This window comes from Rhinoraja longicauda, chromosome 10 (assembly GCF_053455715.1).
Source record: "Rhinoraja longicauda isolate Sanriku21f chromosome 10, sRhiLon1.1, whole genome shotgun sequence".
NCBI classification, from domain to species: Eukaryota; Metazoa; Chordata; class Chondrichthyes; order Rajiformes; family Arhynchobatidae; genus Rhinoraja; species Rhinoraja longicauda.
The window spans coordinates 3768018-3792979 of NC_135962.1; the positions used below are offsets into that span (position 1 = coordinate 3768018).

Below are 24962 nucleotides of genomic sequence, written 5' to 3' on the forward strand. Positions count from 1 at the left end.
GCATTTTGTGAATAAACACCTTTGATTTGTACCAGCATCTGCAGTTATTTTCTTTATACTACCCTTCCCCACCTGTATTCACTGACCTGCCCCTCCTCTCTTTTAGCTTTCTCTCTCCACCCCCCCCCCCCAAAATCAGTTGGAGGAATGGAAATGTTACTGTCCATGTTATCCAGAGATGCTGCCTGACCCGCTGAGTTACTCCAGCACTGCGTGTCCTTTCTTTGAGGGGAACATGGGGCTAGGTTAGATGGGGCATCTTGGGCAGCATGGATGAATTGGGCCGAAGGGCCTGTTTTTCCCTGCTGCAAGACTCCGTGACTCTTCACTGGCTGCTGAAATGGCCAAAGGAGCCACTCATTTCATAGGCAATTAGGAACAAGCAATGGATGCTGTGCTTGGCAACAAAATCCACAGAATATCAATTTAAAAAATGATTGTAAGTAAAAAATATTCAAACATTTACCGCAATTGCACCATTTATATTTATGGCACCTTACTCTGATTTTGTTTCTTTATATGTTGTATTCAATCATTAGTCTCTACTGAAATAACTTAGACATCCTTATGTAATGCAACAAAATGTTTGCCATTCTACTTCATAATGATATATTTTATAAGTACAAATAAAGTATTAAAATAATGATGTTTCCTGGCTGCTGTCTGTACATGCTACCAAGGACCTTTAACATGACACTACCAGGCGAAAGAAAGGGTTTCTATAATAAGGTGTGAATCAAAAATACTTGGATATTTTCAGTATCATTTATGAATGTATTTCATACATTTCACTTTTGCAGTATACGTTCATGAATACATTATTGACCATTTCTCAGAATAATAGGGTGGAATAAGTCAACTTGCATTTTAAATTTAATTGAAAGCCCCTTGGCAGTTACCTGAACACACCGACTTTATCATAATTTAATATCTAAATAATGCAAAGACTAATTCTGAGAGATTTTCGGAAGTTGCATTTGTAACCAACCCACTTATTTGCAAACGAGATGTGCAGGCAGGAACTGCAGATGTTGGTTTAAACTGAAGATAGACACAAACAACTCTGCGGGTTAGGCAGCATCTCTGGAGAAAAGGGATTACGTTTTGGTCTCCTATTCCTTTTCTCCAGAGATGCTGAGTTACTCCAGATATTTCTGTCCATCTTCACTTATTTGCACACATTGGTTACACTCTGCAAATTTGAAAACGCGTTTTATTGAAGGTCAGCTCGCACCTCGCAGGCTGGTAAAGCTGTCTGTAGAAGCTGGAGTGTTCGTTCTTTATCTTCTATGCCAGGGAGGTCACTCAGAAACAAGTAACTCAAATTTCTACAGTGAAATTGAAAAAAAAGTGACAAATTAGCATTTCATTGTATTTCAAATCAGTTCTAGCACAAAACATTATAATAAAATGCCTTAAGTACCATATGAACTGTAATGAATATAATTGCACTTGTATCTACATCTACCACAAAGTTCCCCACACTGCACGTTGCTCAAGAGGCCTCCTTGTGGCAGGTGTTCACTGTGGTTGAAGCCACCACTTTGCAGCTGGGTGAACATCAGCATGTCACCCAGGGGTGCAGGCTAGTACTGGACTAATTATTATCCTGAAAATTCCCTCTCTGAGCCAGACTCTCCGATTGCAGCACGATGGTGCAATGGTAGAGTTGCTGCCTTACAGCGCCAGAGACTCGGGTTCAATCCCGACTATGGGTGCTGTAAGAAAATAACTGCAGATGCTGGTACAAATCGAAGGTATTTATTCACAAAATGCTGGAGTAACTCAGCAGGTCTGGCAGCAACTCAGGAGAGAAGGAATGGGCGACGTTTCGGGTGCTGTTTGTACGGAGTTTGTACGTTCCTGCGTGGGTTTTCTCCGAGATCTTCGGTTTCCTCCCACACTCCAACGACGTACCGTTTTGGAGGTAAATTGGGTTGGTGTAAGTGTAAATTGTCCCTAGTGTGTGTGGGATAGTGTTAGCGTGTGGGGATCGCTGGTCGGTGCGGACTCGGTGGGAATGTTTCCACGCTGTATCTCTAAACTAAAAAAAATTAAACTCTTGGTCACGTTGAGGTTAGAAAGAGGTTCCAGGAAGGGAATGCAGACTAAGACCAAGTTCTATGTTCATTCCTGAGGTTCCTTCAGTTGATCTGTATCTGGTATGTGCCAGTGTATTTATACTGGAGTAAACATGTTGAGTGGAGGTGCTGACTTTATGTAGTAATTATGTAGTTCTGTTATGAAGGCATAACTAACGTGCTGAGAAAGGTATAATTGACTATTTAAATTTTCATTATGACCACCCGTGCCATACTTAGTCATTCAAATGCAACACAATGAGGAATTCCTTGCATTCCCTTCTTCAAACCTTCCTTTCGGCTACTTACAAATAAACACTCAGCACTCTGAGTATATTTTTAAATACATATTTACAGGAGAAAAGGGTAATTTTTGCCATATCCATAAATCACACTTTCTGCAGGAGAAAGTATTTTTAATTTACTCTGATCAATAGAAATGCTTCTTCTAGTTTCTGTAGTCGTGAATTTATCAGAACACAGCCCAATAAAAGTTTAATTTTCCCAATTACAGTCAGCTATTGAAAAAGATCAGTGTTCAACTACTTCATTAGTTTTGTATAACACTGTGTGTTCATCTACTCCATTGGACTAGAGACACTTCTATTGATCAGAATCACAAGAGTAAATTGAAAATATTTTAGATTAAAAAAAAAAAGATTTATTTAGATTTAGAGATCCAGCGCGGAAACAGGCCCTTCGGCCCACCACGTCTGCGCTGCCCAGCGATCCCCGCACACTAACACTATCCTACACACACTAGGGACAATTTTTACATTTGCTCAGCCAATTAACCTACATACCTGTACGTCTTTGGAGTGTGGGAGGAAACCGAAGATCTCGGAGAAAACCCATGCAGGTCACGGGGAGAACGTACAAACTCTGTACAGACGGTGCCCGTAGTCAGGATCGAACCTGAGTCTCCGGCGCTACATTCACTGTAAGGCAACTCTACCGCTGCGCCACCGTGCCGTTTTCTCCCGAATGAAGTGTGATTTATGGACAGGCCAAAAATTGCCCTTTGCGCCGGTAATCCAGTTTCTTACCTATGAAGGGCAGTACAGTGGCACAGTTGCTGCCCCACATCTCCAGAGACCTAGGTTTGATCCTGACTGTCACAGGACAGTCTGCACGGAGTTTGTACAGTCTCCCTGTGACCACGTGGGTTTCCTCTGTGTGGCCCAGTTTGCTCCCACACTCCAAAGATGTGTAGGTTTGTAGGTTAATTGGCTTCGGTAAATTGTAAATTGTTCCTCATTTGTGGGATATTGCTAGTGTATGGGGTGATCGCTGATCGGTACGGACTCAGTGGGCCGAAGGGCCTGTTTCTACGCTGCATCTCTACTCCCAGTTCTGTTCTTAGTTTGAAATGATGATGATTTTTAACCTATATTATTACTAGACCAAGGATTTAAAAATATAATTAAAGATGGATTCAGAGTAATGGTCATAATACATGAATATTGCATTTCAGGAGATCTGGTTTGGCAGTTAAAGACACCCTGTCTAATTCTAATCTATAAGAAACAGAAATTGGACACATAGATACTGGATCAGTATGAAGAAGGGTTCCGACACTCCACACACGCCAAAGATGTACAGGTATGTAAGTTAATTGGCTTGGTGTATGTGTAAATTGTCCTTAGTGTGTGTAGGATAGTGTTAATGTGCGGGGATCGCTGGTCGGCGTGGACTCGGTGGGCTGAAGGGCCTGTATCTCTAAACTAAACCAAACTAAAGAAAACATCATCTAGTCCTTCTCTCCAGAGATGCTGTCTGACCCGCTGAGTTGCTCCACCATTTTGTGTTTGTCTACTGGATTACGGGGTGCTACAATGCTCAGCCGTCGGTTAACATCGTGCTGAGGTGGAGGCCTCATTTCTATGGTGGGAAGGAGATTGAGATGAAGAGGAGTCCAACCGTTGGCCACTTCTGACGGGAGGTGACTGCACGTCCGCAGGGACTGTTGACCTCCCATCCAGCCTCTGGATGAGCGAGCGTGTTCCTGCGGCTGTCACCTGCTTTAGGTCTGCCTTGGCCTACGTGATCTTCCAGTTGCCGAACACTTTAACTCCCCCTCCCATTCCCACACTGACCTTTCTGTCTTGTGCCTTGTCCACCGTCAGAGTGAGGCCCAGCGCAAATTGAAGGAACAGCACCTCATATTTTGCTTGGGCAGCTTACACCCCAGTGGAATGAACATTGACTTCTCTAACTTCAAATTTTCCCTTTCTCCATCCCTCCCCCACCCTAGTTCTCCTATTAGTTTCACTGTCCTCCTGATTAATGTTACTGATTGGATTCCTAGTTGTCACCTTTCCCTCAGCTAACAATTATCCATTCTACATTTTCCTTGACCAGCGTCCCCTTTGATCTCTTGTTTTCACACCTTACCCTTCCATATCTCTATGTTTTCCTCCCCCCTCTCAGTCTGAAGAAGGGTCTCGACCCAAAACGTCACCCATCCCTTCTCTCCAGAGATGCTGCCTGTCCCGCCGAGTTACTCCAGCATTTTGTGTCAGTCTTCGGTGTAAACCAGCATCTGCAGTTCCTTCCTACACATTTCTCCTGCTTTAAGTTGTTGAACTGTCCGTCGGGCAGGCGGCAGACCAGCATAACTGTCCCAGATGGTTGATAGTGTGATCATTGAGCTTTGGTCACGAGATGCGGGATCCAATGTCGGGCAGGCTCCTGGCTAAGTCTGTAACAAACTGGTTATGCCTCTTATTCTGGTACTGGGGCAACTACTTCAAACTCCTAATTCTAAATCAAACCTAGATTGACTCACTGACTTGACGGCAATCGTAGCAGGCAACCTGCCCTGCAACGGAGCTCCAGAACTACAACATGTTGTGTCACTGTAGCGTGAGAACACTAGGCCTGTTTCCTTTATCATCGTTACTTTTTTGCATATCTTTCATTAGTTTGTTCTACATCTCTCTACATCACCGTCTATATCTCTCGTTTTCCTCTCCTCTGACTCTCAGTCTGAAGAAGGGTCTCGACCTGAAACGTCACCTATTCCTTTCCTCCAAAGATGCTGCCTGTCCCGCTGAGTTACTCCAGCCTTTTGGTTTAGTTTGGTTTAGTTTAGAGATACAGCCCAGAAACAGGCCCTTTCGGCCCACCGGGTCCGCGCCGCCCAGCGATCCCCGCACATTAACACTATCCTACACCCACTAGGGACAATTTTTACATTTACCAAGCCAATTAACCTACAAACCTGTACGTCTTTGGAGTGTGGGAGGAAACCGGAGATCTCGGAGAAAACACACGTAGGTCACGGGGAGAAGGGACAAACTCCGTACAAACAGCGCCCGTCGTCGGGATGGAACCCGGGTCTCCGGCGCTGCATTCGCCGCAAGGTAGCAACTCTACTGCTGCGCCACCGTGCTGACTGTTTGTGTCTATCAGAATATTACTGCTTCCTGATCAATATTTTATTCTCACCAAATACTTACTTGAGATGGTAAAGGCTTATGATTCCACGATCTGTGACATTTCCACAGGAAATTATTTTCAGACGTTGCAGGCTTTTTTGCAAATTTTCTATCCCGCACAGCCTCTCGAGACATTCATCTTGAATGTAGATACACCTCTCAAACTTAATCTCCTCAACATGTTCCAGATAATCTGCAACAGAATGCACACGTGAGAAACAGCACACGACTGTCAGCTTGTTTCCTAATAAATACCTTTGTATTTTAAAGAATATTTTCATCATATTTGGGTGGCACGGTAGAGTTGCTGCCTTACAGCGCCAGAGGCCCGGGTTTGATCCTGACTACGGGTGCTGTCTGTAGGGAGTTTGTACTTTCTTTCCTGTGACCGCGTAGGTTTTCTCTGATTTCTTTGGTTTCCCCCCCACACTCCATCACATACAGGTTTGGAGGTTAATTGCCTTGATGTAAATGTAACAGTGTCCCTAGTGGGTGTAGGATGGTGTTAGTGTGTGGGGATCGCTGGTCGGCGTGGACTAGGTGGGCCGAAGGGCCTGTTTCTGCGCTGCCTCTGTAAACTAAACTAATCACAACGATTAATTTTAAAATACTGACGTGTCACTTTTTTCTCATTTACAAACATCAAATGTGAATGCTAGCTCTGACAATAAAGGTGGGAATGAGGCTGTGTTGTAAGTTAATGTCCAGAACCAGAGGCCACAGTCTAAGAATAAAGGGGAGACCATTTAAAACTGAGATGAGAAAAAACTTTTTCACCCAGAGTTGCGAATTTGTGGCATTCTCTGCCACAGAAGGCAGTAGACACCAATTCACTGGATGAATTTAAAAGAGAGTTAGATAGAGCTCTAGGGACTAGCGGAATCAAGGGATTTGGGGAGAAGGTAGGTACGGGTTACTGATTGTGGATGATCAGCCATGATCACAATGAATGGCGGTGCTGGCTTGAAGGGCCAAATGGCCTCCTCCTGCACCTATTTTCTATGTTTCTATGTAAACTGAGGTAGGGGTAGGGGTGCATAAAGTAGCTATAAGTAATGGGGAAGATTAGAGAGAGGATGGAGGAGACTAGAGGCGTTTAACTAAACTGGAAGTTTGAGGCTGTTTTGGGGATGTGGAAAACTGTTTAGTTCAAGAGAAGCAACCGGAAGGTCCAGAGTAGCTTCAGATGGATGGCCAAAATCCAGGTACTGACTCTGGTGCATTAAGATCTTTAAACAACATCTGGAAACACTAGACAATGGGCAGCTGGTAAGCAAGCGCGAGTATGGAGAAGAAAAAGCACAAGAAACGACGATGATGTTTTCAGATACGGAAAAAAACCGGCTTGGGAAGGGAATGCAAACAATTAATAATAATCACTATTTCTTGAAAGTGAATGACATGAAAATAATTAAAAAGTCAAAAAACACTGCCTTCTTTCACAAATGATCAATTTTCCATGATATGAGAAAGAACAATTTGATTTAATTAAATAGAAAGACCAAGTTCTCCACCTCGGCCAATCATCAAATGCACATCACTCTTCCTCCATTTGCCTGCCTCATTGCTCTTTTCCGTCTAAGATCACTCATTCGTCCTCTTTCTCTCTGCACACTCCTATTCTGCAGTTTTGGGGGTCTTAGACACTTGCTTTCCTACTCCAGCATCGCACTCTTTTAACCGCCCTTTCACACTTCACCTGTGGCAAAAGCAGATGAAGTAGAAAGCAAAATGGGTAAGCATTCAAGCAGAGTGGTCTGAACAAGCTGGGAGTATGTTGTGCTGGACATCAGCAAAGAAGGGGAGATACATGGAGACCAGTAAGTAAGGAAGAAGTTAAGTGAAGAAATGAGCTGCAGATAGACAATAGACAATAGGTGCAGGAGTAGGCCATTCGGCCCTTTGAGCCAGCACCGCCATTCAATGTGATCATGGCTGATCATTCTCAATCAGTACCCCGTTCCTGCCTTCTCCCCATACCCCCCGACTCCGCTATCCTTAAGAGCTCGATCTAGCTCTCTCTTGAATGCATTCAGAGAATTGGCCTCCACTGCCTTCTGAGGCAGAGAATTCCACAGATTCACAACTCTCTGACTGAAAAAGTTTTTCCTCATCTCCGTTCTAAATGGCCTACCCCTTATTCTTAAACTGTGGCCCCTGGTTTTGGACTCCCCCAACATTGGGAACATGTTTCCTGCCTCTAACGTGCCCAACCCCTTAATAATCTTATACGTTTCGATAAGATCCCCTCTCATCCTTCTAAATTCCAGTGTATACAAGCCTAGTCGCTCCAGTCTTTCAACATATGATAGTCCCGCCATTCCGGGAATTAACCTAGTGCACCTACTCTGCACGCCCTCTTACGAGGCACAAAGAAAATTATTCCTTTTACTGGATGAAGTAGAATACAGCCAGCAATAAAACCTGTTTGATATTTATTGCTGATTCCTGTCCTTATCACAGTAATTATCAATTGTAACTGTAACCGCACCACAAAGAGCACAACAGAAACCAGCTGGTCATGAGCTCAGGTTTAGACTGGAGGATGGGGAACAGGGTAGTTGCTGTAAACAGCTGCACTACTTAACTCACCAAACAAAAAGGAATGATTTGATGTTACCAACCTGTTGGCCTGAAGCAAACACAAGTGAAAACAATTGAAACTTTAAACAGATATTGCAAATTAAGCCCCAATGTCCTCAGCGAGTGGACTGAGACCATAGAAAATTGGTATAAGCATCCACAATAATGCTTTTTTAAAAGTTTAGTTTAGTGATACAGCGCGGAAACAGGCCCTTCGGCCCACCGGGTCCGCACTGACCAGCGATCCCCGCACACTAACACTATCCTACACCCACTAGGGACTATTTTTACATTTACCAAGCCAATTAACCTACAAACCTGTACGGCTTTGGAGTGTGGGAGGAAACCGAAGATCTCGGAGAAAACCCGGATCTCCGGCGCTGCATTTGCTGTAAGGCAGCAACTCTACCACTGCACTGCCCTAATATGCAGAATTTTTTATTTTGACGGGTTTTATCTTTTAGGAATGTTAAATTTACCGACATCCTTTCAGCTCTGCAGAAGGGTCCCAGCAAGAAATGTGACTAAAGCAGAACACAAATACACCAACATCTTGATAGATTTAATTATAACCTTATTGGTTCACATAAACTACCCAAGATAAGAACGGATGCAGCTACTTATAATGATGCTCCATTGTCAATACATCTCTTACGTGTACAAACGTTTTCGCTATTTTAACAATTTTTTCTGGAGGTGGCGTAGCGGTAGAATTGCTGCCTTACAGCACCAGAGTCCCGGGTTCGATCCCGACTACGTGTGCTTGTCTGTACGGAGTTTGTATGTTCCCCCCCGTGGGTTTACTCCGAGATCTTCGTTTTCCTCCCACACTACAAAGATGTACAGGTTTGTAGCTTAATTGCCTTGGTATTAAAAAATATAGAAATTGTCCTTAGTGTGTGTAGGCACCAGTGACAGCTCTGGCACCTAAACAATTAGCACTGCAACACTGGTCGGTGCAGACTCGGTAGGCCGAAGTGCCTGTTTCTGCGCTGTATCTCTAAACTAAACTACTAACAACTGTTATTGAAGACAATTTAATACAGTACCAAGGTAATCAAATCCTTTGAACATAATGCATGATTCTGTTGCATCAATTGCTTCAATTCTGAATGTTTCCAAAGGACCGGTAGGGAGGTGATTGTAATCTTTCTGCCACTTGGCAAAACCTTTGTAACGCACACTGGCGCCACATCGCAGTAACCACTCAGAGGCCGCTCGGTCCGGACCAACAGCCTGGATACGATCACGATCCACCCTGGTTGAAAGGAAATGTCCTCTTATTACACATCTGATTTACAGATTCAAACCTGCAATTCAATTTTAACTGCATCTCACTTGTTGAAAACAGCATTCAGCCATCCCCAGAAACTCCTCTGAATAACCCGAGTCTGTACAATCCGTAGGATGCTCAAAGGTCTTATCCTTGAGAACAGCATTGTTCGGTTTTCTGGTGGAAAAAAAACCGATTGGGGCATAAGTACAGTCATAGCTTTACTATATTATTCAGGATACACAAAGTGTACGTTTGCACAGACAGACTTAGAGTAAAGGGTAATGTCAAGCACAGGCCAATTCATTTATTTAAAGCAAAGGGCTACTTGACTGTTTCTCCTTCCACCAACCGGAATATTAATTCTTGCTCTCAACACTAGCAAGACGAAGGAGCTGATTGATGACTTCACGAAGGGGAAGACTGGGATCCATCAACCTATCTTCATTGATGTGATGGTGGTTCTGGGCAAGCATATTTCTGAAGATCTGTCTTGCGCCCAGCACAATTACACAATCAAAAATAAAGCTCATCAATGCCTCTACTTCCTTGGAAGCTTTAGTTTAGAGATACAGTGTGGAAACAGGCCCTTCGGCCCACCGAGTCTGCACCGACAGAGCAATCCCTGCACATTAACACAATCGGACAATTTACATTCACACCAAGTCAATTAACCTACAAACCTGTACGTCTTTGGAGTGTGGGAGAAAAGATCTTGGAGAAAACCCACGCAGGTCACGGGGAGAACATATAAACTCCCGACAGATAGCACACGTGGTCAGGATTGAACCCGGGTCTCTGGCGCTGTAAGGTAGCAACTCTACTGCTGTGCCACCAAGTTTGAGGCCATTCGGCATGTCAATGAATACTCTCGAACTTCTACAGGTGTACGGTAGTGAGCTATTTGACAGAGAGTGGTGGACAGAGAGTGGTAGAGAGCTATTTGACAGACACTTCTACAGAGAGTGGTGGACACTGCCTGGTCCATCACAGGTACTGACCTCCCCACCATCAAAGGAATCTATATGAGTCGCTGCCTCAGAAAGGCAGCCAGCATTGTCAGAGACCCGCACCACCCTGGACACGCTCTTATTGCACCCCTGTCATTGGGAAAAGGGGACAGATTGGTTCTTGGTCCTCCAAAATATTCCAAATGGAATTTAAACTGGAGGTGAACTGCCTGAGAACAGTAACCTCCAGGTTTAGGAGCAACCTCTTCCCAGCGCTCTTGAACACTACACAACTAACCCTGACCTCAGCAACTGTGATCTTCTCTGACTTCGTTTTTTGCGCATTGATGATCACCCAGTGTTACTGCTTGGTGTTGTTGTGGACGATTCAATGCTGCGAGTGTTATTGCCAGTGATGGAAATGGGGGGGGGGGGGGGTACGCAGGGGGACGGTGTTCCCCTAGTTTTCAATTTCCAGCTCGGGTTTAATGAGTACTGCAGAAAGATTCGAGTCGTTTATCACTTTATTCAACTCAGACGGAAACGATTTGTTAACTGCCACTGTTAGCACTTGTTAACAGCCAGTAGTTAACAGGTAGTGTAAGAAAATAACTGCAGATGCTGGTACAAATCGAAGGTATTTATTCACAAAATGCTGGAGTAACTCAGCGGGTCAGGCAGCATCTCAGGAGAGAAGGAATAGGCGACGTTTCGGGTCGAGACCCTTCTTCAGACTGATGTCAGGGGGGCGGGACAAAGGAAGGATATAGGTGGAGACAGGAAGATAGAGGGAGAACTGGGAAGGGGGAGGGGAGGGGAAGAGAGGGACAGAGGAACTATCTAAAGTTGGAGAAGTTGATGTTCATACCGCTGGGCTGCAAGCTGCCCAGGCGAAATATGAGGTGCTGTTCCTCCAATTTCCGGTGGGACTCACTATCGCACTGGAGGAGGCCCATGACAGAAAGGTCAGACTGGGAATGGGAGGGGGAGTTGAAGTGCTCAGCCACCGGGAGATCAGATTGGTTAATGCGGATTGAGCGCAGGTGTTGAGAGAAGCGACCGCCGAGCCTGCGTTTGGTTTCGCCGATGTAAATAAGTTGACATCTGGAGCAGCGGATGCAATAGATGAGGTTGGAGGAGGTGCAGGTGTAGTTATACAATGTGTCATCAATACATCGATCCACATTCCTCAGTAAATGTAATTGTGTTTTGACCATGTATTAATGACACCGCGTTCCTTTGAATAAAATCCAAGGAAGAATTTTTTAAACTCACTGTCAGGGCTACCGGACTGCGAGCACGGGCTCAGGTAAAGCCACGTTATTTTATTATTCCACATTATTTTATTTGTCGCTCTGCCGCTGTGCCTCAGTTGTTTCAGTTAAATTAGAATGGATGGGGAGAAAATTAAATAAGTAGTACCAATAGTTTTTTCCAGCCTAAATCGTGAGTGGTGAATATTTTATTGTGGGTGGTTTTATGTAGCAAAACAATAGTGCAAGCGGAAATATTTGATTATATATCACTATCAAATTTTATTATATATCACTATCAAATATCTATAAATTTCAGATTTGTGTACCCCTGTGAAAATGAGCATACTGAGATACTTTGAAAGACAGCGTCTTCAGATCGATGAAGAAATAAATGATAATGAAAACACTCAGCCAGAAAAGAAGGCAAAATTACTTGAAAATGATAATGTAAGTGATGCAGCTGTTTCGCCTGATGCTGCTGCCTGATGCTGATGCCTGATGCTGCTGCATGTGAAGACATTTCAAAAGATATTGAAAAATGTGATCTTCCAGACTGTTGGACACAAGAAATGTACTTAAACAAAAAGAAAGAATTGTTAAAAACAGAAAACTAGGATGTAGTGCAAGCAGCAAGTGTCATCTTGGACTTGAACGAACACGAGGAATTCATTTGTCTCGTGAGTGGTGCAGTGTTAATGTAGTAGGAGTGAGTGATGACAAAGCAAAACAGTTAATGAGTTTAAGAAAAAAGATTTTTAAGCACAAAAATAGTGAAGCTCATATCAGATGCCAAAAAATCAATGAAACAGCTAAAAAAAAAGCAATCGAAAATGTAGTGTATATGTCACTGAAAAAGGACAAAGCAAAAACAGGTCGAGTTTTTAGAACTGTATATAATATTGTACACAAGGTAGGCCCTACACAGATATGTCTTCTGATATTGAACTCCGAGAAAGAAACGGCATCGACTGTCTACACTGTCTACACTCTCGTAAGTCATGTGCAGATGTTTCTCACCACATAGGGGACCAGATGCGAAAGACAATGGTGGAAAATATAATTTCAAAACAATCTAAAATGTCTATTATGATTGATGAATCTACTACTATTAATGGGAAAAACTGTTCTAGTAGTCTGCTTCAGAGCAGCAGTTGGTGAATCTTCCCAACTTATATCATTCTATTTTGACTTAGAACATATGAAACTTGGTGCAAATGCAAAATCTATATATGATGGGCTTCTAAGTTGCTTACAAAGAGGTGGTTTTTCAATACAGTACCTAAAAGAAAATGTGATATCACTTGTAACTGATGGTGCATCAGTAATGTTAGGACGAAATGCAGGGGTTGCAAAACTATTTCTTGCTGATTTCCCTAATGCAACTGTTTGGCTTGAACTCAGTGTAGGTGATGCTATAAATGAAGTTGCAGGTTTGAATCATTTTCAGATATTTTGTGATAAATTGTATTCTTTATATCATAGGTCTCCTAAGAATCAGGATGAGTTTACTGCATGTGCTGAGGCTCTTCACTGTCAACTGTTGAATATTGGTCGTGTTTTCAGTGTGAGATGAGTTGCTTCGTCTTATCGAACTGTAAAGGCAATGTGGCAGTCTTATAAAGCTATTTGGGAGCATTTTGGAAAAACACGCTGTGATGCTTCAAGATCTAGTGCAGAGAGAGCAAAGTACGAGGTGCTGAAAAAAGTATTAGTGTCATCAGCTTTCGTAAATAATTTGGGCTTGTTGATGGACAGTTTGCTAGAGTTGTCCGAACTGTCACTTAAACTGCAGAACCGAAATTGTACATTTAGTAAAGCACATGAGGAAATTAAACAAACTATCAAGGTTCTTGAATGTCAAATAGAGAAGCCAGGAAATTTTTATACTCAAGTGGAGAAAGCAACAAGCCAGATGATATTTAATGGAATAAATTTGAGAGCTGGTAAAGTACCTACTGTACATAGACAACCATTTTTGAGGAGTTTGGTCAATAATATGAAATCCAGGCTGCTTGAATCTACAACAGCTTCCAATGATAAATGTAAAAAGTTAATTAACAAGTCGAAATATTTAGGTATTAACAATATTCCAGAAGATTCACTTTTTACCTTTGGGGATAATGATGTAGAAGAAATGGCAGAACAATTTGGCTTAAATGGTCGGCTTTGTGTCAGAGCCTTCAAGGAATCTAAAGGGAAGATAGTTTCTGCAGATTTTCAGCAGCTGGTAACGGCTGTAAATACAATTCCGGTATCAACAGCAGAATGTGAAAGAAGCTTCAGTGGCATGAATTTCTGCATGTTACCACAATGTGCAAGACCACACTGATCATCTCTCAACTCTTCTATTTATTAAGTTGGTGGGACCTCCTGTCAAAATTCAACCCCGAAGAATATGTGAGGACATGGCTTCTTAGTGGCAGAAGGCGTGCTGAAGAAATGGCATGCAGAAAGAAAGAGGAGGTGACAGAAAAAAAATTGAGATTATATACCATTATGGACATTTTGTAATGTAAACAGAGAGAGATGCCAGATAATAAACGATATTATAAACACACAATAAACATGTTATGCATTCTTGTACTCTTACATGGGTATGACCGCACATTAAAAAAATCCCTCCCCCACCTCAGCCTCATGGACCTTAGAGTACCCTAGTTCCTAAAACCATTTCCATCACTGGTTATTGTAGGCAGTAAAAGTCAGAGCACCGCCGCAGGTCCCCCTCCCCCCTCCCTCTTTCAACCTTCCCCCCTTCCCTTCCCCTCTCCTCCCCTCCTTTCCCCCCCTCCCCCCCCCTTTCCACCTCTCCCTCTCCCTCCCACCTCTCCCTCCCCCACCCCCCTTCCCCTTCCACCTCTCCCTCCCCCCTCCCCCTCTCCACCTCCCCCTCCCTCCCACCTCTCCCTCCCCACCCCCTTCCCCTTCCACCTCTCCCTCCCCCTCCACCCTCCCCCTTCCACCTCTCCCTCCCCCTCCCCCCTCCCCCTTCACGCCTCCCCTTCCACCTCTCCCTTCCCCTCCCCCTCCCCCTTCACCCTCCCCCCTTCACCCTTCCCCTTCCACCTCTCCCTCCCCTCCACCCTCCCCTTCCACCTCTCCCTCCCCCCTCCCCCTTCACCCTCCCCCTTCCACCTCTCCCTCCCTCCCCCCTCCCCCTTCACCCTCCCCCTTCCACCTCTCCCTTCCCCTCCCCCTTCCCCCTTCACCCTCCCCCTTCCACCTCCCTCCCTCTTCCCCCTCCCCCTTCACCCTCCCCCTTCACCCTCCCCCTTCCACCTCCCTCCCTCCCCCTTCCACCTCCCCCTCCGCCGGCTTCTGCTGCATTTCAACAGCAGGGTCTGTTAATGGTATGGAAGCAATACGCCCCGTATTGCCCCGGGGACACTCCGGATTGCCCCGCCGCCCATCAGCCGCCGGGCCGGGGGGGGGGGGGGGGGGGGGGGGGGAGTGTTAAAGGGGTCGTGACCGCGGGACGCCCCGTTACCTGGACAGGCGCCAGCCTACCGCTAATGCGCAGGCGTCGACCGCCGGTTATGGCGCACGGGCAGGAATCATCCGCCGGCATCCCAGACAGTGCGCAGGCGCAATCAGCGCGTGGAATCATACGCCGGCCGGCAGCCCAGTCAGTGCGCAGCCGCAGCTTCGCCCCGCCCGCCGGCCGGCAACCCAGTCAGTACGCAGCCGCCTCGCCGGCAGCCCAGTCAGTGCGCAGCCGCAGCGCCGCGCCACCCCGCCGGCAGCCCGGGGTGAGGGGTGAGACGCCGCCGTTGTCAGGGCGCCATGGCGGCCGGTACCTGGGGAACCTGCGGCGCGTCGCTGCTTGCCGGGCGGCTCAACGCGCTCCGGGCCGGGCACGTCCCGCTGAGGAGGCTGAGGTGAGCAGCGGGGTGGGTAGTGGCTGTCACCCGCCGGCGGCATCGCATCGGGAGGTGTAGTCCGGGTGTGTTGTACAGGTGTGACCCAGCAGACCAGGTGTGGTCCGGGTGAGGTACAGTTGTGGTCCAGGTGAGACCCAGGTCTGGTTCAGATGAGACCCAGGTATGGTCTAGGTGAGGTACAGGTGAGGCTTAGGTGTGGTCCAGGTGAGGCCGGGGAACTGTAGTTGTCCTGAGGAAAAGGTTCAAGGTTTCAAGGTCAGTTTATTGTCACTTGTACCAATTAAGGTACAGTGAAATTTGAATTATCACACAGCAATACTATTAAAAAAAAGCCACACAACTACATAAAAGTTAACAGAAACATCCACCATAGTGGATTCCCCACGTTCCTCACTGGAGGCAATAAAGTCCAAGCTTCTTTCTCTTTTTGCTGGTGTAAAGCTCGCTGGTGCAAGGAATCAATAGTCACCCGCGCTGTCTGCAGCACGCAGGTCAGGCAGTGGGAGCAGTGAACTTAGCTCGGTAGGTTTGGCAGCATATCATATCATATCATATCATATCATATACATACAGCCGGAAACAGGCCTTTTCGGCCCTCCAAGTCCGCACCGCCCAGTGATCCCCGCACATTAACACTATCCTACACCCACTAGGGACAATTTTTACATTTACCCAGCCAATTAACCTACATACCTGTACGTCTTTGGAGTGTGGGAGGAAACCGAAGATCTCGGAGAAAACCCACGCAGGTCACGGGGAGAACGTACAAACTCCTTACATTAGTGCAGCACCCGTAGTCAGGATCGAACCTGAGTCTCCGGCGCTGCATTCGCTGTAAAGCAGCAACTCTACCGCTGCGCCACCGTGCCGCCCATCTGTATTAAGAAAACAATCCTTGCATCAGAATGATAGGTTACAGATTAAACAAGACCGAGCGAAAGGGGGAGCAGAGAGCGAAGAGACAAATAAACTCATATTGCAGAAGACAGGAGAAGTGATAATGCCAATTGCTGGTAGTACAAGGTCATGGAGGCGGTAAAGGGATTAGTGATTAACAAATAGTGGCTGTCTAATGGATGATAATAAAATAATTTTCTGAAATAACCAAAGCAAAAAGTAATGGTTGCTGGAAATGTGAAATTCAGAAAGTAAACTTGCTAATCATAGAAACATAGAAAATAGGTGCAGGAGTAGACCATTCGGCCCTTCGAGCCTGCGCTGCCATTCAATATGATCATGGCTGATCATCCAGCCATGATCAGTAACCTATACCTGCCTTCTCTCCATACCCCCTGATCCCTTTAGCCACAAGGGCCACATCTAACTCCCTCTTAAATGTAGCCAATTAACTGGCCTCAACTACCTTCTATGGCAGAGAGTTCCACAGACTCACCACTCTCTGTGTGAAGAAATGTTTTCTCATCTCGGTCCTAAAAGACTTCCCCCTTATCCTTAAGCTGTGACCCCTGGTTCTGGACTCCCCCAACATCGGGAACAATCTTCCCGCATCTAGCCTCTCCAACCCCTTAAGAATTTTATATGTTTCTATAAGATCCCCCCTCAGTCTTCTAAATTCCAGCGAGTACAAGCCTAGTCTATCCAGTCTTTCCTCATATGAAAGTCCCGCCATCCCAGGGATCAATCTGGTGAACCTTCTCTGTACTTCCTCTAAGGCAAGAACATCTTTCCGTCTAATCATCCGTCTAATCATCGTAATCATTGTTCAAGGGAGGAGCCAGCGCTGCCGTCGCAGCTGCGGCTTGCCTGCAGTCCGTCTGTCTTTTGTGTTTTTTGTTGTTTTTGTCTCAATTGTAGTGTTAATATGATGTAGTGTTGTATGTTATGTTTTGGGGGGGGGGGTGGGAGGGAACGGGAACTGTAACTGTAACATTCTCTCTCCAGAACGGAGACGCGACCTTTGTTCTGTGCCGTGTCTCCGTTCCCGTTGCGGCCTACCACCGGCCATGCACCTGGGACCACCTGGGTCTCTGGTTCGCAGAGCCCGCGGTCCGGACTCACCACCTGCGGCGCTGGCTGCCTGCGAATGCTGCGGGAACGGCTGCGACTCGTCTCCGGAGGCTCCGGCGCGGGCCGCGTGGACGTCGGAAGCCCGCAGGCCCCTGGATGGGGGCCGACATCGGGAGCTCCGGCAGCGGCAGAGGCAGCGTGTTCGCCCGCCCCGAATCGCGGGGCTTGGGTCGGCCCGCCATGGACCTTTCACCATCCGGCGCGGCCTGAAATAGGCCGCGGGATTTTTTTTCACCGCCCAGCGGGGGCTTCAATATCGGGAGCCCCGACCGCCCCGACGTGGCAACTCCAACAGCCTGACCGCGGGACAAGATGGCAGGGAAGAGAAAAAGACATTCTGGCCTTCCATCACAGTGAGGAGGGACTGGAGGAGACTCACTGTGATGGATGTTTCTTTTTGTTTGGTGTTAGTTGTGATTGTATGTGTTATTGCATTTTTATTGATTAATCTTATTGGTCTTATTGTTCAACTGCGGGTAATGTTTCATTTTACTACACATTTATGTGTATGTAACAAATAAACGACTATTGACTATTGACTATTGACATTTCAACTCCTTAAGTCTAGAGCTTTGAACGATATGAGTGGTCTCCTAAATTAGTCACAATAGACAATAGGTGCAGGAGTAGGCCATTCAGCCCTTCGAGCCAGCACCGCCATTCAATGCGATCATGGCTGATCACTCTCAATCAGTACCCCGTTCCTGCCTTCAAAATGGGGTCCTCAGAAGTCGATAGGCATGGATAGTGATGAAGTTTGGGTGTGGTGAAAATGGTGACCATGATTGATTTGAGAATAATCTCAGTGTTGTTGCTTGTCAACTTACTCTGCTGTTGCATGTGTAGTGACAAGTATGGGCCCAGGGAGGGTGATGCAATGGTATTGGGAATTAACTTGATGAAAGGTGCCGAGAAGGATCCAGCAATCCCATGTCATGTGGGCTTCACGTTTCAGAACATTGATTGCTGTAGGCATTTATTTTTGAGCGAGTCTTGGTAATTAGCAGCAGTTTGACTTGACTTGACTTGAAGAACTCTCACAGGCAGCAAGCCAAGAAATAAATTTGTTTTCAACCACAATTTCACAGAGAAGTTACGAAGATAGAAGCAAACAACTATTGCAGACCTATTCTAAATTATGAACATGAGGTTTAGTTTTAAAATGTGTGAGGCGATTATGATCCACAAACATTGGAAATTAGCATTTTAGGGCCAGAGAGATTAATCTCTAATAATAAAACATGGAACAATACAGGAGTTTGAAAAAGGGCTATGATCCAAAATGTCACCTATCCATGTTCTCAAGAGATGCTGCCTGACCCGTTGAGTTACTTCAGCACTTTGTCTTTTTTTGTAAACAAGCATCTGCAGTTTCTCATTTCCCCATAGAACAGTAGCGCACAGGAACAGGCCCTTTGGCCCACAATATTTGTGCTGAACATGATGCCAAGTTATACTAATGTTCTCTGCTTGCCTTATCCTCCATTTCCTGCACAATATCTGGGCACACCAATACAAACTGGCACTTAATTGCACCACGCATAACTTTTGAGGGGAAGTTAACAGCAAAATAATGGATCCCTGAAATTCACATCAGATCATTTAATTCTTGAATTTTATAATGGCAAGCAACACAAAATAGCTTCCTGCAGAGCAACAGATTGTCACAAATAATTAATGGATTTGCGTGTGTCACCAAGCATATTCCACTGCAGAAATATCTGTAAATGTAATGATGTGATTGTAAATATCACATTAACCAAACTGGGGGCATGAGTGCACTATTTATAGACTCGTACATCACTTCAGCCCAACTCATCCATTCTAACCAAGATGTCCCATCTAAGCTAGTCCCACTTGCCTGCGTTTAGACCATATCCTTCTAAGCCTTTCCTTTCCATGTACCTGTCCAAGTGTCTTTTAAATGCTGTTTTAATACTTGCCTCAGCTATAATCTCTGGCAAATTGTTCCAGATACCCACCACCCTCTGTGTGGAAAAAGTTGTATTTCAGGTTCCTATTAAATCTTGCCCCTCTCACAAACCCATGTCCTCTGGTTTTTGATTCTCATACCCTGGGTAAAAGATCTGTGCATTCAACCTATGTATTCCCCTCGTGATGTTATACACTACTACAAGATCACTCCTCGGCCTCCTGTATTCTAAGGAATAAAGTCTCAACGTTTATACTCAATACCCTAACTGATGAAGACTAATGTACTTTGCCATCCTATCTACCTGTGATGCCAGGAACTATATACCTGTACTACGAAATCCCTCTGCTGTACAACACACTCCAGGGCCCTGCCATTCACTGTGAAAATCCTGTCCTGGTTTGACTTTCCAAAATGCATCACCTCTCATTTATCTTCATCCATTGGCATTTTAAATTCCATTGGCATTCCTTAGCCCACTTGCTCAGTTGACCAAGAGCCTGTTGTAATTTATTCCACAAAAATCTGTGTTTCTGACTCCTGTTTCACATAGAGCTTAGAGTTTGGAACAAGAGTAGCCTGAAAATGCAGTTGTTTATGCTTAATGATTGCATTTCCCTTTTCTAGTTCTTATGATGTGGCCATTGTTGGAGGAGGAATCGTTGGACTAGCGTCTGCCCGAGAGATTAAACTGCGGCATCCCAAGCTCACCTGCATTGTGCTGGAAAAGGAAAAAGAACTCGGTACATTTGGAGGATAAAACCTTTATTTAAAAACATGGTGTTGAACTAAGTAACATCCAATAAATAGGAGGAATAGATCGGGTAGTTTTTATGCCCCACATATATGGAACAAACTCCCAGAAAACTGTAGGTCCGCTGCAACTCCCAGTCCTTTTAAATCGAGGCTGAAGACTTTTCTGTTTGACGCTGCCTTTTATTAAATCAAATAACTCATTCCTTACACTGCATTGTAACTATTATTCTTGTATTTTATACCTGTCGAGCTTGTTTTTATTTTCTATTCTCTTTAATGACTGTTTTTAATTGATTTTAATTGCTCTTTAATGTTTTATGTAAAGCACTTCGAATTGCCTTGTTGCTGAAATGTGCTCTATAAATAAACTTGCCTGTCCTTGCCAGAGTAGGTGAATCGAAGACCAGCGGACATAGGTTTAAGGTGAAGGGGGAAAGATTTAATAGGAATCTGAAGGGTAGCATTTTCACGCAAAGGGTGGTGGGTGTATGGAACGAGCTGCCAGAGGATGTTGCTGAGGCAGGGACTATCCCGACATTTAAACAGTGAGACAGGTACATGGATGGGACAGGTTTGGAGGGATATGGGCCAAACGCGGGCAGGTGGGACTACTGTATCTGGGTCATGATGGCTGGTGTGGGTAAGTTGGGCCGAAGGGCCTGTTTCCACACTGTTTCACTCTACCAACCTCTGGAATATGAACAGAAAATCCTGGCATCACTCCGCACATTGAATTCATCACATTATTTTGGGGAATGGACGGTGGAGATTCACAGTTCCAGACACTGTTCTGATGGTGATTTCCAGATGTGAAACAATAAGTTTCTCTTTCCTCAGATGCTGAATTTTCTGTTTTTATCTCAGATTTCTGACATTTGCAGATTTTTGATTTTACTTTACAGACCTCAGGTTTTGCCCCATAGCAAGCATGTCCAAATGTTTGAGCTTATAAGTTGCAACAGTAGCCTACGGGCTAAAGTTTTTGCCTACACTTCCAGCCTTACAGTGCCCGCAATTTTGAGGTGCTGTTCTTCCAATTTACGTTTGGCCTCACTGACAGTGGAGAAGACCTAGGCCAGAAAGGTCAGTGTGGGAATGGGAAGGGGAGTTAGTTTAGCAACTGGGAGATCGGGTAGGTCCAGGCGGACTGAACAAAGGTGTTCAGCAAAACGATCACTTAGTCTGCGCTTGGTCTCGTCAATATATCGGAGTCCACACCTAGAACAGCAGATACAGGAGATGAGGTTGGAGGATGTGAAAGTGAGCCTCTGCCTCACCTGAAAGGATTGTCCGGGTCATTGGACAGTCGAGGGAGGAGGTAGAGGGACAGCTGTTGTATCTCCTGTGTTTGCAGGGGAAAGTACCTTGAGAGGGGGTTTGGGTGTGAAGGGATGAGTTAACCAGGGAGTTGCTGAGAGAATGGAAAGGGGTGGAGATGGGAAGATGTGGCTAGTGGTGGGATCTTGTTGGAGGTGAGGCCTGTTCCACTGTGCACAAACATTGGATCCCATGAATATTAGTGCCTTCCTTTCAGGAGCACTTCTTTTTAACTGGTTACATTTGGTCTCTGTGCTATGGTTTGGTAACTATCATCCCATCAGTTTTCTGCTTTTTAAACAGCTTTGATATCTATATACTAAAACTCTCATTTGTTTGTTTGTTTGTTCCTGAACTACAGCCAAAACAGTACACGATAGCGCGGCAATTTTAGGCCCACCTTACTCACCGTCGTCCCTTTGGTGCTAATGGAAGAAGTTTCGGTGAAATCGGTGTTATATTTTTAAAGTTATTCACATTTTAAAGTTTAAATCTATCTCCGAGGGAGGGGGGGGGGCGGAGGAGGGAGAATAAGGGGGGCTGAGGGGGATGGGGAGGGGAAGGAGGGGGGGGAGGGTGCTGCACCAATGCAGGAGAGGTTTGGGCCCAACGGGTCAACTTGGTCTAGTTGTATTAATAAAATTCTCTCCAATAACATTATTTTAAGTGTAGCCAATTTTTAAACATAGCTGGTGAGTACAATGCTGTTCTGCAATTGTTATATTAAATTCATAATGGCAGATTTTGGGAAGGGGAAGGCATCAGTTTGGTGACCAACTACACAATTGTTAGCAACTTTGAAGTGTTTTTAATAGTATTGGGGAATGTACTTTATCAATAAATGTTTATTCATGTTACAAGCATGCAGCACCATTCAGGAATCGAGCAAAACGTGCCTTTGCAATCTTCCCAGTTTTAATCACGCTGCCATGGGTAGCCGGACTTACAGCCCCTCAGGCCATGAACTTTGGAGTTCTCCTTAAATCTCTCACCCTTCCATCTCTGTATTCGCTGAAGACATTCTTTAAAAATACCTTTTACCAAACTTACCTCGACTATCGCAATATCTCTGAGATTTCTGTGCACTATGAAGAGCTGTTAAAGTTTCTGCTGCCTGACCAATATGATACTAATTATTAATGGTGGATAAAAGGGTTAAAGTCCACATTGATGCGGTGTTTGTTCGATAATGTTGAAATCACCTGCTGTTTGGAGCATAAAATGCTGATGGTTGATGCTGTTCAGCAGCTGTGGCTGTGGATTACGTGGAGATTGAGTTATTCACAGACACTGAATAAAAGGGAATGAAAGGGAAGTTATGTTTGCATAGTTATCCCTGTTAGAAGCACAGAGGATGATGGGTGATAACATTTCATTGTCAATGGTATGATTTTAAACCGTGAGTAGAGTGGGACTTGCTCTAACACTAATAGACAATAGGTGCAGGAGGAGGCCATTTGGCCCTTCGAGCCAGCACCACCATTCAATGTGATCATGGCTGATCATTCTCAATCAGTACCCCGTTCCTGCCTCCTCCCCATACCCCCTGACTCCGCTATCCTTAAGAGCTCTATCTAGCTCTCTCTTGAATGCATTCAGAGAATTGGCCTCCACTGCCTTCTGAGGCAGAGAATTCCACAGATTCACAACTCTCTGACTGAAAAAGTTTTTCCTCATCACAGTTCTAAATGGCCTACCCCTTATTCTTAAACTGTGGCCCCTGGTTCTGGACTCCCCCAACATTGGGAACATGTTTCCTGCCTCTAACGTGTCCAACCCTTTAATAATCTTATATGTTTCGATAAGATCCCCTCTCATCCTTCTAAAGTGTATGCAAGCCTAGTCGCTCCAGTCTTTCAACATACGACAGTCCCGCCATTCCGGGAATTAACCTAGTAAACCTACGCTGCACGCCCAATGCATGGAGCACAACCAAAATGCTGCAGATGCTAGAAATCTGAAATAAACCGAAAAGGCAGGTGAGACAGTGTCTGGCAAGAGAAGCAGGGATAAAATCCTGAAGTGATTTCTCTTTCCACAGCTGCTACCTGACCCGCTGAACACTTCCACCGTCTTCTGATTGGGAGCAGTATTTAATTGTAGAATTGATGAGGATAACAACTAAACATTTAGGGAGAAAAGAATGGGAGGTAGAATCAAAATGCTGGAGTAACTCAGCAGGTCAGGCTGCATTTCGGGAGAGAAGGAATGGGTGACGTTTCGGGTCAAGACCCTTCTTCAGACTGATGACGGGGGGGGGGGGGGGAGGGGACAAAGATAGAATGTAGTCGGAGACAGGAAGACTACTCCATCCAAGGACCCAAACAGTCTTTCCAGGTGAGGCAGAGATTCACCTGCACCTCCTCCAACCTCATCTACTGTATCCGCTGTTCCAGATGTCAACTTCTCTACATCGGTGAGGTGGTTGTTTCGCTGAACACGTCTGCTCAGTCCGTCTCAACCTACCTGATCTCCCGGTGGCTCAGCACTTTAACTCCCCCTCCCATTCCCAATCTGACCTTTCTGTCCTGGGCCTCCTCCATTGTCATAGTGAGGCCCAGCGCAAATTGGAGGAACAGCACCTCATATTTCGCTTGGGTAGTTTACACCCCAGCGATATGAACATTGACTTGTCGAACTTCAGATAGTCCCTGCTTTCCCTCTCTATCCCCTCCCCCTTCCCATTTCTCCCACTAGTCTTCCTGTCTCCGACTACATTCTATCTTCCTTCCCTCCCGAGATGCTGCCTGACCCGCTGAGTTACTCCAGCATTTTGTGTCTACCTTCGATTTAAACCAGCATCTGCAGTTTTTTTCCTACACATGGGAGGTAGAATGATGGTTTGATACAATAGAGCAGGAGAGAAAATATATTTGGAAGAACTGGGGTGAATGCTAAGAGATAATAGCTTGGAATTAGCAATGCTGAGAGAGGGATGGGTAGCTGGTGATCATGTCAACGAGAGATTAGTATAAAGCTAGAGGGAGAGTCTGGCAGAAGAAACAAAGTGGCTGGAAAAGAGCAGTAGTGTTTCAGCGTAGAGATTTGAATGAATGAATGAATACTTTACTTTATTGTCACATGTGACAAGTCACAGTGAATCTCTTTGCTTGCATACCCAGGGTATGCAAATAGTCGCCACATAAGGGCACTGACAGTTACAACGTTTACACAGTATCCGCGCCAGGTCCCCCTTGCTGCAGCAATCTAGCAGGTATCCATGCGATTCTTGTTTGCATCAAATGCAAGGTGGTAGAAGGCAGCAAATGGAGCCTGAAAAACGCAGTTTCTAGTGGAAATGAGCAGTTAAACTTTACGCTTGGCCCCAAATTTTGCAGCAGCGAATTTTGACTAGAAGTACATTATACCACTAAATTTGTATCCCATTTGTTTTAACGCATTGAACACAATGTGCTGGAGTAACTCGGCAGGTCAGGCAGCATCTCGGGAGAGAAGGAATGGGT

The 24962-nt window shown here is 45.2% G+C and overlaps 2 protein-coding genes across 5 annotated transcripts in view; one reads left to right on the plus strand and one right to left on the minus strand.

Annotated features, from left to right (window-relative positions):
- Window positions 1–725: 725 nt before the first annotated feature.
- dmac2l (distal membrane arm assembly component 2 like) lies at window positions 726–16372 on the minus strand. 4 transcript variants are annotated; one of them, XM_078406079.1, is made up of 6 exons: window positions 15071–15088; window positions 13693–14014; window positions 9443–9554; window positions 9154–9362; window positions 5543–5714; window positions 727–1328 (listed from the first exon to the last, which is right to left on the minus strand). In XM_078406079.1, exons 3-6 carry the CDS (start codon window positions 9541–9543, stop codon window positions 1214–1216), a joined length of 597 nt encoding a protein of 198 aa, XP_078262205.1. In that variant the 5' UTR covers window positions 9544–9554; window positions 13693–14014; window positions 15071–15088; the 3' UTR covers window positions 727–1213. The 4 variants fall into 4 exon arrangements, with proteins under 4 accessions (XP_078262206.1, XP_078262205.1, XP_078262203.1 ...); XM_078406080.1 differs by lacking the exons at window positions 13693–14014; window positions 15071–15088 and adding an exon at window positions 16243–16372 and having other exon boundaries at window positions 726–1328; XM_078406077.1 differs by lacking the exon at window positions 13693–14014 and having other exon boundaries at window positions 15071–15148.
- l2hgdh (L-2-hydroxyglutarate dehydrogenase) overlaps window positions 15302–24962 on the plus strand; it is a 62051-nt gene continuing 52390 nt past the window's right edge. Inside the window, exons 1-2 of the mRNA XM_078406076.1 lie at window positions 15302–15461; window positions 20053–20168. Of these exons, the coding sequence (XP_078262202.1) occupies window positions 15367–15461; window positions 20053–20168 (211 nt within the window). The 5' untranslated portion in view covers window positions 15302–15366. The remainder of the gene's footprint in view (window positions 15462–20052; window positions 20169–24962) is intronic.

Coding starts and splice junctions, on each gene's coding strand:
- dmac2l (XM_078406080.1), bottom strand. CDS start 9,543: ATGCTGTTCTCAAGGATAAGACCTTTGAGCATCCTACGGATTGTACAG. Junction 9,363..9,442: donor CTGAATGCTGTTTTCAACAA/GTGAGATGCAGT, acceptor CCTTTCAACCAG/GGTGGATCGTGATCGTATCC. Junction 5,715..9,153: donor CAAAGGATTTGATTACCTTG/GTACTGTATTAA, acceptor ATTCTGTTGCAG/ATTATCTGGAACATGTTGAG.